Source organism: Panthera pardus, unplaced genomic scaffold (assembly GCF_024362965.1).
Source record: "Panthera pardus isolate Hobbes unplaced genomic scaffold, ASM2436296v1 HiC_scaffold_1, whole genome shotgun sequence".
NCBI lineage: Eukaryota > Metazoa > Chordata > Mammalia > Carnivora > Felidae > Panthera > Panthera pardus.
The window spans coordinates 54,848,278-54,862,148 of NW_026526654.1; the positions used below are offsets into that span (position 1 = coordinate 54,848,278).

At 33.9% G+C, this 13,871-nt stretch overlaps 1 protein-coding gene across 6 annotated transcripts in view; it reads right to left on the reverse strand.

Annotated features, from left to right (window-relative positions):
- TDRD3 (tudor domain containing 3) overlaps positions 1-13,871 on the reverse strand; it is a 160,360-nt gene that overhangs the window by 96,531 nt on the left and 49,958 nt on the right. For 5 of the 6 annotated variants that reach the window (XM_019415595.2, XM_019415596.2, XM_019415591.2 and 2 more), the window contains exons 2-3: positions 6,705-6,789; positions 1,359-1,424 (exon numbers count right to left, since the gene is read on the reverse strand). In XM_019415595.2, coding sequence (XP_019271140.2) covers positions 1,359-1,424; positions 6,705-6,789 — 151 coding nt within the window. Of the gene's footprint in view, positions 1-1,358; positions 1,425-6,704; positions 6,790-13,871 lie in introns of those variants that run through there. The other variant, XM_019415598.2, reaches the window with a different exon arrangement.

Below are 13,871 nucleotides of genomic sequence, written 5' to 3' on the forward strand. Positions count from 1 at the left end.
TTCCGATTCTGTGTCTCCCTCTCTCTCTGCCCCTCCCCCGCTCATGCTGTGTCTCTCTCTGTCCCAAAAATAAATAAAAAACGTTGAAAAAAAAAAAATTTAAAATGAATTGCTGAGAGTTTATAGAACTTCTTCTCTGAGTATTTGTGTCAAAAACTAGATAAGATTATGAGGGAACTGAGTGGCTCAGTTGGCTGCGCATCCGACTTCGGCTCAGGTCACGATCTCACGGTTCGTGCGTTCAAACCCCATGTCAGGCTCTGAGCTGTCAGTGCAGCTCTGGATTCAGTGACTCCTGCTCGCTCTCTCTCTCTGTCCCTCCCCCACCTGCTCACTCTCTGTCTCTCTCAAAAATAAACAAACATTAAGAAAAAAAATTTAGAAAAACTAGATAAGATTAGAAACTCTTATGGTTCTTTCCACCTAAACGATGACCATTATTTACATAAATGGATTAATATTTAGAAAATGTGAGAAACATGAGAGAAGTTGTTACATCATAGATCTTTTACAATTATCTAAAATTTAAAACATCTGATAACTATATTAAATATCTAAATGTTAAAATTATAAGACTATTCAAACTCTAAACATAAACACTGAAAGTATTTATTTAAATTATAGATAATGATGTTCTTTAAAAGTTCAAAAAGTGACCAACAGCACATAAAATTCTTGGCTGACACAATTTACATGTATTTTCAAATAAAAAGAAGAAATTGAATATAAATAAATAAGAAGTAGAAGACTGAGTAGCTGGTACCTAAAAACTGTACCCCGGATTTTAAAAAGATCACTGAAAAAATTCATAACATGAATATATATGTATATATATTCTAAAATATCTAATTATATGATATATAACATATATTATATTATATATATTATGCATTTATATATATGTGTGTATGTGTGTGTGTGGTGCAAAATGACAGCAATAACCAAATGCATAGCTTTGACAAACTGCTTCTGATATCCTCTCGCAATCTTATAATTTTATATAAATAAATTCATTAAATAAATATGGAAATAGGTAACTAAAATTAAAAGGTACAAAAGGGTCCTTGTCCTGAACTCCAGCAATATCTGGTAAGTCTCACATGTAAGTGTGCCATAATTATAATTCCTGAAACAGAAGTTTTTTTTAAATGTTGAAAAAGTCACCAAAAGTTTAAAAGTTCAAGTCAATTGATTTCCATTTGTATAGAAAGTTACTATGAGGATGACTCTATAATCTATTCACTTCTAAAATATTTTGCAGTTGCAGTCTTTACTGACAAAAAATAATTGCAATAATTTAGTAAATGTTCATATTTATTGTAGTTAGCATAATTTAGGAAGTTAACATTTTTCTTTACCTTTTCTACCTTTCCACCATTGATGTCACTGGGGAGGAATTTCTTGCCAATTGTTCTTAAGTCTGTCTAAAATAAAAATATTATTATTAAAATATAATTGTAGAGAAAAGTAAATCTAAATCTAATCTTACTCATAAACAAAGATGAAGTTACTTAAGGTTTATAGAATGAAATTTAAGTATCTTTTAGCTGATTATGAGATCTAGACATATAATCAATCTTTTCAAATAACATAGTCCCATACATATGTTGTTTAAAGTACACTGGTAAGTTGACTAGTAATGTTTAAGGACTTAATTCTGGTCGTATTCCTTTTGCTAACTTTTTAACTTACTAAATTTTCTCTATTAAAACCTAACACTTGCTTTTATGTAAACTGTAGTCTTACTAAAAAACTTAATGCCCAAGCCCAAACCAAATGACTACTTTTAAATACATAAACAGAATATATTCTTGATAACTGAATCCTATGTGACCTTGCTATGCAGAGCCATGAAAACACATTATTCTACAAGCTGTGATACCCAAAACAAAGCTACATAACATACAAATATCCTAGGGAACAACACAACTGCAACAGCAAGAACAGTAAGATATTACTGTAGTAAAAGTATATTTCATTTGCTTAAATAAATTATAGAAATCTAAATTAGTGAAGAAATGACTAACTCTATGAAAGTGCAGAAGTACATATTTCTCAGCAAACCAAAGCAAAACATCGAAAGGAAAACATAAGGACTGACATAAACAAAGTTATAGCATTTCTGATATAAAAACAAAACTTCAACTGTACAATTTACATAAAAAGCAGAACCACAAAGGATACTGTCCTCTTTAGGAAGTGCAAACTAAAGGAACGGTAAGAAGTTTGCTCCGAGGAAAACTGTCAATACTCATGAAGGAGGCCTAATTATTTAAGCTAAGAAATTATCTTGGTGACTGGGAGTGTGCGGTTAGATTGCTAACCAAATTTATATTGTTTTGCTATTCCTTAAAATATAATAACAGTAGGTCGTCATCTCCTTAAGAGCAAAATAAAAGAAAACAGTGCATTTAATCACATAAATTGTTAAGGCAAAAATTCATGTTAGACTCAAGGGGAAAACACTAGATGATTAAAATTACTATAATATAAAATGAATACATAGAGAGAAGTAGGGTAGTCTCCTTTGACCACCTACAATAATAGAACATCCTCTTATTTGAAATATCAGTATGTGATCAGCTTAAGAAACGAGCATAAAATTACACAATCGGCCAGTCTTTTACCACCATAATTCATATTTTGTTTCTCAATGTAATGCAAGGGTTACTCCCAAGCTACAAACTCACCAAATGGAACTGCCAGGCAAACTAAGCCCCAAATCAAAACACTTGTGAAACAATGCATCAGCTTTATCATGTTTGTAGCCTCTAACCAATAACGGAGTGAAAAAATTATAAAGCATACCTCGAGTTGCAAGCTTTTTCATCTTGAAAATACTGAGTAACAGATGGGCAAAAACTATTTACATTAGCCTTCCCTATGTTAGGATTGTTTTGAAGATTAAATGTCAATATACGCAAAGCACTTAGTCAATAAACTGCAAAGAGTAAGCACTTAATGAATATTAGCTATCATGTTAATTTTAGTGGATATAAGACATGTACATTTTGCTATCATCTGAGTATGAATAATCATCAAGCCAGTAATACAACTAACAGTTCATAAAAATATAGGCATTATTTTGAAGTCATTCAAAGGCTAAAATATTTAAATGTGTATAAGAAACAGAATATATACAAATTTTATGATACATCATGGTCCCTCATTTCTGGCTTTTAGCAGTAATTACGAAATGTAACATAAACTAACATGAGAAGTAGAAATAAGCATGACACTAAAATCCTAAACTTTGATTCACTACAAACTGTAATTAACTAATAGGACTGTGGACACTGTCACAAATTCTCTAAATTCAGGTAATTTACTTTTTTATGAAGTGGAAAAAATATCATGAATCCTATCTCACAAAGTTGTTATCAGGCTAAAAGGAGACAATATATTCAAAGTTTGCCTAACTTTTAAAGTGCTGTACACACATAATGAATATTATTTCATTATTCTTTTAGCAAGATGAAAATGACCTACCAAATCTTTAGGCATCCTAAAATCAAAGTCAATTTATAAATACTGCAAAGGCAATTTTCTGATTCAGATGCCATTATATCAGGATCAGTAGGACAAATGGGTCCAAAAATTCATTGATATTGTACATAAAAATTTATGCAGGAGAAATATTTAGCCTATAAATAGACATGCATGTGTGCACACATACAAAAGATTCTTGACTATTTATTGAGTGAGTTCAATGGAATATCTATCTGGCAAATCATTTTATATTGTATAGAATCTTAAAAGAAATTTTTAAAAATCTATTGTTAAATTTTTACCAATACATGGTATTCAGTAATTTAAGACTGAGCTATCACTTAATTTACTTCTGAATAATTCAGGTATTTGATCCCCAAACTGCATGTTGGATTTCAATGTCATTTCTTAATATTCCTACTCCCCATTCTGTAGAGTAAAAACTTAAGAATCTTCCTTTTCAACATAAAAATCTATACAGAAATGAGTTATGTAGCTGCTCTTTTTAGAAGGGCCTGCTTTCACAAGGTTGGCCCTAGGCTAACATCTGGGAACTATGTACTTGAACCATCTCCTAACTGAAAATGTGGTTCACTGCCTAGACTATACATATTTGTATAAGCAATGTGATTTATGGTGAATAGCTGCTTTTTGAAAGGAGGAGTCTAGAATTGTTTCATTTAGGCACAGAGTACTTTCGTAAGCAGTCCAATCAATGCCTTGGGTGCTGGTCTCCAGTGGACTTCCCTGAGCAGAAACACTGTCCAGTTATCCTTGCTTTGCAAAAGTTAGCATTATGCCACTTTGCTGTCACAAAAGACCTACGTGAGTTTTCACTAACTGAAAGAAATTTGAAGATTTTCATTTTACAGAAAAAGAAAAACAAAAATAGGGCTGTTTTATAGTAAGCCTTCATAGAACACAGAACACACCGCAAACAGTGAGAGGGCCACAGCTAAGCTCCTTCCCCAGGAACCACACTCAGCATCTCAGCATCAAGCCACAGTAGGTTTGAACTGTGTTGTATGCATCTGTGTTTTATCTTGATTTATTTTGTGCATCCTTTAGCAAGATATGCCCTATGGTGTCAGAAAAACCTAAGAGAGGTTACTTTTTAGGTCTGGGAACGCTCTAAAATCTTTCTACATAAATTAACGGTAATTGCTTCTTCACTTTGCACCATTTTGGCTTATAAAATTTTCATAGGAATGCTCTACTTTTGGATAGCAGGGAAAACCTGCACATATATTACTGCATTTTCACTGCTGGACAAAGGAACAAGCTCAGTGTGCCCCCACACAGGAGGAGGAGGACATAAGAAAGCTGATGCATGGATTATTCTCCCAATATGTAATAAGTTATATGTAATAAGAATCAATAATACAAGCCTTTTTCAGCTACTGATCACTCAAAAGATGAAAAAATTCAATAGAAATGCCTGATTTTATTTAAAGATGATAAGTAAGGTTCAAAGTAGATTATCTGTCTGGTGTAGACCTCATCCTAATTAAAAGTATTTTTTTTTTTCCTATTATGTGGCATGATAGCTTAGGCTGGAATTTTCAACCATATATTTCAGAGAAAATTATAAAAAAATTAATTCATAAAATAATGGTTATCATTACCTCTTATGTGCATAGGACAAATACTTCATCTTGATTTATTTTAAAGTTTTACAACTGAGCCTGGGTGACTCAGTCGGTTAAATGTCGGACTCTTGATCTCTTGAGGTCATGACCTCAGAGCTCATGAGATTGAGCCCCACGTGGGAGCCTCCTTAGGATTCTCTCTCTCCCACTCTCTCTGCCCCTCTCCCACTCATGCTCACGTGTCTGCGGGCTCGCTCTCTCTCAAAATATATAAATAAGCTTTTAAAAAATAATAAAGCTTCACACCCAATTATAGATAGCTCATTGCTATTTATCTAAATATATAAGAAAAATAAGAAAAGCAGAGATTGTCACGAAATCTCTTCCTCATCATCTTTAGAAATTTTTTTCAATGAATAGAGGTCTTTCACTATTTTTTGAAAGTAGAATTCACTTATTAGGGTACAGGTCAAAAAAAAAGTGTATAGGGAATATTTCCCTTTGGAGTCATAGATAACATGTATAACTTCTAAAGCTTACTTTAAAAAATTTTATAGTCTATTATTAAAAACCTACATTCTCAGCTTAGAACAAAAAATGATCTTGTTAGTTTTATTGAATAAAATTTAAAGAAGTTGAAAATAAATGACAGAATTGAAACATAATTTTTATCTGTTTAAGTCCATTTAATTATATATAAATTTAAGTAATTTGAAAAGAAAAAGTTATACACAGTTATACATTTATTTTATCTTAAATGTTCTTATCAGTTGCTACCATTTCTGCTTCATGTTATACCTCTTTTGCAGTGATATGACGGATTCATCAGGCAGTAATTCTCTTATAAATTTAGTTGACTATGTATCATAATGTATAAATTTAACTGAGTAGATTAAATTATAATTTAATAGGTTGTTATTATAAAAGCAATATGAAAAAACTCTCACTGGGGTAACTACAAAACTGAAAAAAGAATATTCATTTAACTTACATCTAAATTTCAAATAATTTTTATAACTTCAAAAAAAATCCAAAAGCCAATCCCAATCATGAAAAAGATACAGCTATTACAGACAGGTGGAGGGAGAGAGATTGGAAAGAAATAAATACACAACATTAACAGTAATTATAAATAGCCCTAATTTTCTTATTTTACTTTTGTATTCTAAAGTGTTCTACAATATATATTACTTTTGTTAACAGGAAAAGTTATTTTGAAACAATAAATACAGCTGTCAAAAAGCTATAACCTACCTACAGTTCCTATGTTAACTGGTAATTTGTTTTAATAAATATGATCAGTTTTTTCTGCTAATATGTATCTACTGTAAATGTTATGAAATTTTATAACTGATCAATGGGAGGAAATGAGAGTTTTAATTGCATTTTTTTTCTTTTCACTGGATTCTGTATAATAGATGTTACAAGAAACATATATTTCTAAAAATTGGGCTGATATGAGATTACCAAATTCAACAAACATCACTGCAACTTAAAATGTACAATAAAAATAAAAGATGTCCTCCATATTACTTATCTTAATATCCAATTTATTCTATAAGAGGTTTCTCATGAACATAGCTTCCAGATTTAAAATGTTTATATAAGATAATAAACAAAACCTACATTGAGAGCAATCAGGATGATGTCATTTATATTGACTTTGTCAGGAGAACTTGTACAAGCTTCAATGCCTTCATCTGAAAGATACCTGTTAAAATAAAATAAATGGCTTAATATTTTCTAAAATAAAAATTAACCAAGATTATTTTCTTAAGTCAACATGCAGTTTTGTTCTGTACTATAAAATGCTTCTACTACAAATACTAGGGAAAGGGCCTTAGATATTCCCTATTTACAATCTCTGATAGAACAAGAATGGGCAATGCATGTTTTCTATCTTTTGTATCCTTAAAAGGATGTTGCATTAAAAATTATCCAAATGCTTTCTGAGAAATTTAAGTATCAAAATACTTTTTGGGGTGCCTGGGTGGCTTAGTCAGTTAAGCATCTGACTTCAGCCCAGGTCATGATCTCACAGTTTTGTGAGTTTGAGCCCCACACTGGGTTCTGCACTGACAATGTGGAGCCTGCTTTGGATCCTCTGCCTCCCTCTCTCTCTGCCCCTCTCTCTCTGCCCCTCTCCCGTTCTCTCTCTCTCTCTCTCTCTCTCAAAAATATAAATGAATAAACATTAAATAAATACTTCTTAATGAACGTATGAGCTATTCTTACTGTTAAGCAAATATAATATTTGACTTAAATATTTGTTAATACAGAAGTTCTTAGAGATTTGAGATGTGCTATAAAATAGAACTAAAAATAACATAGATTTAAATTTAATCCCTGATAATTTGCTTCTCCGCTACTTTCTCATTTTATCTTCTCAGGTCCCCTTTCTTGGACATAATATTCACCAGAATGCTTTAATATGTATTATCAACTTAAAGTGGCAGAAAGAGAGGCAACTTTTTATCTTATGCCTTTTACTTTCCTATTCTCTTTTCAGCTTTTTAACTCATTGCCTTATTGCCTTTTGATCTTTTATCCAGTCCAAACCAACCACACATCTATTGCACACAATAATTAATTCAAGAGTAAAAAGATGATTGAATCCAAGGGGGTGGGGGATCATCTATACCCATTCATACGTGCCCAACTCAAGCATTTTATTTTCTTTGATAAATTCTAGAATTCAGGTATCATCTCCCAAAAGTCCACCTATACAAATGACCATTAACATCTCACAACTTTCATAAACAGTATTAAGACCTTTAACCAAAGGGCCGGTGCCAGCATCGCCCCTACAGATATTCTTCCACTAAAAAGAGACAGGAGTGTTAGTCTGACAGAACTAACTCAAGGTCATTCCTGATGGCCAGCAATTCCACCATCAATTCCCAACATCAGACCGATTCTAAGACACTTGTCAATGTAAACTACCTGGAGACAGCAACCAAAGAGCTGAGTACATGTCATTAATCATTTTATAAATTCACTTCTAGAAATATTAAGTCCCTCTTTAATATGTGAAAAGTATTATGTGCATCACTAATAAGCTTAGTAAAATGATGAAAATTAAACACCTGCCTTCAAGGAGTTCACTGTCTTATATACAACACCACACAATAAATATACAGTTAACATGCAAGGCCAAAATAATTATAAACAAAATGTTATAGTGCCTCAAAGTGGCTGGGGGATGGGAAAGAGTGCAAAAAAGGGAATAGTATGAAGAACGACATGAAAGTAAAAAATGTGTAAAGTACCTTCTACAGGCAAAAACCTAGAATATCCTGGCTAGAAAATGGGGAAGAAATGAGAGATGAATATAGGTTGAGACCAATTATAGAAAGCAATGGAACACAGAGAGATATTGGTGGTATCTTAAATCCTGAATAAGTGATAACAAAAAACACAATTTTCAAAATTCCTATACAATGTGGAAATAGTATACAATGACTAATACTTTGCTTTTAGAAAGGCAAGTCTTTAAGATTTAAACGATCATAGGGTGACAGATAAACTGGAATAAATCTTTAAAAATAATCAAAATTCACCTCTTCAATTCTACAGATGAGGGAAAGAAGGCCCAAAGATGTTAACAGACCTTCCCGAAAACACAAACTTCAGTGACACAAAGTTAAAAAAACAATGCCTCCTGAGTCCCAGTTCATCAGTCTTTTCGTTCCAACACACCATTTTTATTTATCAACTACAATCGCTAATATTAGAAATACTATACGCTCACTAACATAAGCCAATACCTATACAAATCAATTTCCTGAACAACTAGGCAATTTCACCAATACACACACAAAAAGCACAACCAGGCAAATTCAGTCAGTGAACTCCAAAATAATATATTAAATAAAAATATGCCTAGTTTCATCATAAAAGATCAGAGAACTAATACTAATAATTAAAGATTCAAAAACTGTTATCACAACAAAAATATCTAATTCTACATATATAAAAAAGGGAAAGTCTAAGAAAAATTGTCAAGGCCAAAGCCATAAGGAGGTGAAAATTTGACTTGATACATGTGGAAGTCAAATATCATGTGATTTCTTTCAAATAATGCCTTTAAAAGGCCTCCTGAACGTAACAAATTCTAAAATGTGGCTGCGTCTCAGTTTCCATGTCTTACAAGTCTCCCTTACTCATCCTTCATATTTTGAAAAATCAAAGGATTTGAGCCTTACCACTATACTCCTATCAAGAAACAAGAGACCCATTCACAGGTCTTCCCAGTAACACCTTGGTGATCCTTGTATAAATACTGTACCATTTTCACTGAAGGACTGAATCTAAATTAACAGTAACCTGAGATTTACAAATTAATCCTTTTGTTTTTGTAAACATTTAATACTCCAACATTATCCATGAATAAAACAAATAAAAAGGATGAAGCAAATGATAAAAGTCAAATGCCCAAACTGGCTTCAAGATGCACCACAGTAACGCAGTTAACTGAAAGAACAAAACACAACATTCACCAGCCTTAATGTGGTCACTGGGAAAGAAAGGAAGGGAAAACCGGAGCAGGTGTGCCAGATCTGATCCCTGTGCACATCTGCAAGACGGACCTGGAGGGAAGAGAACTGTAATCAGTTCCCATGTACCATCTTTGAGCTGGCAAAACCCAAAGGCATAGACCTTAAAGAAGAAACAAACCCCAGAGAGTTCTTGTTTACTAAAACAGCAAACACATACATTTTTTTCCATTCTAGTGGAGATTTTGGAACAGTAACATTATAGAATCACTCATTGCTGCTCTGTACTAAAAACACATTGAAATACATTTTATTGACAAGCAAGGCACTAGAGGGCTAAATTTCTTCATGATACTCACAGAATAGACTAACATTTCTCACGAATTTTAACTTCAAATAATGCCATTTTAAGTCACAGTTTAATATGTGCTCATTTAAAAAGAAAGATTTTAGAAACTGCTTCCTTCATTCACAAATAGAAGACATTAACATCCCATCTTACTCAGAGTCACTTAATTTGTAATCCTGAGCAACTCTTTTCACTTTAGAAGTAAAAGCTCCAAAATTAATTGTTATCCACCAATTTGGGGAAGAGGGGATTTCCTATTCCAAATATTGAATATATATTCAATAAGAAGGGTCACACAGCGTAAGTACTACTGCCAGAACCATCTTCATTTCATGTTCAGAACCCACTTGGGCATATAAAACAAATGTGCCCAAACTATAGTTCAAGAATCTCAATTGATAGAAAACTTTGATAAGACAAATATTATCATTTTAATCTCATTTATCTGATTGAGATAGTGGATCACCATCAATACCTCTTACTACCAGTGAGACAAAAGACAGTCAATTACCCTTTGATTCATTCCTCTGAAAGCAGGTAAAATCCTTGAGTCTAACTTATTCACTGGCTACACTGAAAATCTAATGAGGAGGACTGGGACAAGCCGAAGACTACATGACCCATCTAAAGGGGATAGCCTTAATTCGCATCCAGGTGACTGTCTGTAGGAGGACAGGTAAAGCAATTATTGTCAGATCTTCTCATTTTTAGCTTTTAGTTTTTTTTGTAAAGCAATATATAAGCCAAACAAAACATAGTTCAGCCTGCAGGTGGAACACATACTTTGTACTTACTAATCATATTAGTTTATTAAAATTATCTGCTTATTTGCTCCTGTATAGTTTCAAGTTGTCTGTCTTCCACATGCAAGTTTGTACCACAAGTGTCTCTCAAATGATGTAATATTCATGGCTGACTTCCTGTTCAAGCAGAAGAATAAAAGAACTTTCATTCAGATCACTTTGTAGCATTCTTGGAAAGCAATGCATATAATTATACATGTAATAAATATTCTTACCAGAGTTGTCTACATCAAAATAAAAAAGTGTCAAATCATTTAGCTTGGCCTAAACATTTTACTAACTAGACATATGGAACTCATCCTTACTTCAGATTTCCAGACTCCATATATTTTTTTAGGGAAGAGGAATGTTCTAATTAATTAGCCAGAAATACTAACAAGCAAACACTAAAGTTTTCTTCCCTTCCACCCATCTTCATCCACTGAAGCAATGAATGCCCATTCAAGTTTGAACTGAGACCCGAATTCCTAAAGTAATCAAAGACAGAATCAATTACTGCACATACAAATTAGGCTGATGACACAAGAAAATTCTTTCAAATGCCAATGAGAAAACTAAGAATGAAAACATTCTTCCCAAATGGATAAGAACTCAATCAAAAAATAACGGGGGGCACCTGGGTGGCTCAGTTGGTTAAGAGTCTGGCTCTTGATTTCAGCTCTGGTCATGATCTCACAGTTTGTGGGATCAAGCCCCACGTTGGGCTCTGTGCTGAGAGTACAGGACTTTCTTGGGATTCTCTCTCCCTCTCTCTCTTCCCCTACCCACTCATGCTCTTTCTCTACCTCTCAAAGTAAATGAATAAACTTAAAAAAAAATGGACATATCTGAACACTGAATGGTATACAGCAGTCTTAACTGTCTTGCAATAAAACCCAAGTCAAATGGCCTTGTGTGGTTTTTATGGTCTTTGATCTATACATGATTATTTACTACCACACTGAGATTACTGGCCCAAATATTTGTCTAAATATCAAAATGGGAATTTTAACAAATGAATTCCTGCTTAGACACAATAAAAATAAAGATAACTAACTTCCAATTAGCTAAGCCTATATGTGGAAAGAAGGGAATAAAACATGAAATAATTTTAAAAATCACTTATATTAAAAGGTATCTTCAGTCCTATCAAATATGGAAGTTAATAACCTACTGTAAACCTTCAAAACATTTAATATATATATGTGTATACACACACACACACACACACACACACACACACATACACACACACATTTGTAAGCTCTTCACCCAACATGGATGGGGCTTGAAATCATGACCCTAAGATCAAGAGTCACGTGTTCTACCAACTGAGCCAGGCAGGCACTCTGTCAAAACATTTAAAAATACTTTTAAAAACTGTCCAAATAAACGTCTCTCTATCCTCTCTGCCTATCCTGTTTCCATCCCCATAGTGTAAGTGGATTGTAACACGCTTGCCAAAAAATTCAGTTTTTGCTATTATATCCCAGAGACACTGAAATAACTTGCTAATTCCCTCCTCTAGGAAGGAGAAAATGGCTTACAAGTTCCTATTTATGAATACAATTTGGGAAAATATAATGCGGGCATACCTTGTTTTATTGTACTTTGCTATACTGTGCTTTGCAGATATTGTATTTTTTACAAATGGAAGGTCTGTGGCCACCCTGTGTCAAGCAAGTCTATCGGTGCCGTTTTTCCAACAGCATTTGTGCAGCACTTCCTACCTGTGTGTCACACTTTGGGAATTCTCACAATATTTCAACTTTTTCACTGTTATCTTATTTTGTTATGGTGATCTGTGACCCGTGATCTCTAATGTTGCTATTGTAATTGTTTTGGGGTGCCATGAACCACATCCATGTAAGACAGTAAGCTTAATCGATAACTGTGTGTGTTCTGACTGTTCCACCCACCACTGCTCTCTCATCTCTCCCTTCTCAGGCCTTCCTATTCCCTTGAAATCAAGCCAATTGATAACCCCACGTTGACCTCTAAGTGTTAAGTGAAAGGAAGAGTCACACATCTCTCACTTTAAATCAAAAGCTAAAATGATTAAGCTTAGTGAGGAAGGCATGTCAAAAGCAGAGACAGGCTGAAAGCTGGGCCACTGCACCAGTTGCCAAGTTGTAAATGCAAGGAAACAGTTCTTAAAGGAAATTAAATGGGCTATTCCGGGGAACACACAAATGATAAGAAAGTGACACAGCCTTATTGCCAACACGGAGAAAGTTTTAATGGTTTTGATAGAAGACCAAACCAGGCACGACATTCCCTTAAGCCAAACCCTAATCCAGTCCAAAACAAGGCCCCAACTCTCTTCAGTCCTATGAAGGCTGAGAGAAGTAAGGAAGTCACAGAGTTAGTTTGAAGCTGGCAGGGATTGGTTCATGAGGTTTAAGGGAAGAAGCCACCTCCGTAACATAAAAGTGCAAGATGAAGCAGCGAGTGGGCAAGTAGAAGCTGCCACAAGTTCTCCAGAAGACCTAGCTGAGATCATTAATGCCAGTGGCTACACTAAACAACAGATTTTCAATGCAGATGAAACACCTTTCTATTAGAAGAAGATGCCATCTAGGACTTTCATAGCTAGAGAGGAGAAGTCAATGCCTAGCTTCAAAGGTTGAAAGGACAGGTTGACCCTTTTTTTACTGCCTAATGTAGCTGGTGATTTTAAGCTGAAGCCAACAATCATTTACCATTTTGCAAAACCTAGGCACCCTTAAGAATTGCATTAAATCGGGGCACCTGGGTGGCTCAGTCGGTTAAGCATCGACTTCAGCTCAGGTCATGATATTGCAGTTTGTGAGTTCGAGCCCTGCGTCAGGCTCTGTGCTGTCAGCTTGGACAGTGAGCCTGAAGCCCGCTTCAGATTGTGTCTCTCTCTCTGCCCCTTCCCTGCTTGTTCTCTGTCTCTCTCAAAAATAAATAAATATTAAAAATTAAGAAAAAAAGAATTACATTAAAAATTAAGAAAAAAAGAATTACATTAAATCTATTCTACCTGTGCTCTATAAATAAAACAATAAAGCCTGGACTACAGCACATCTCTTTACAACATGGTTTACTGAATATTTTAAGCCCAACATTGAAACTTACTGCTCAGTTACAAAGCTTCCTTTCAAATTAATTATTGCTCATTGACAATGCACCAGGTCACCCA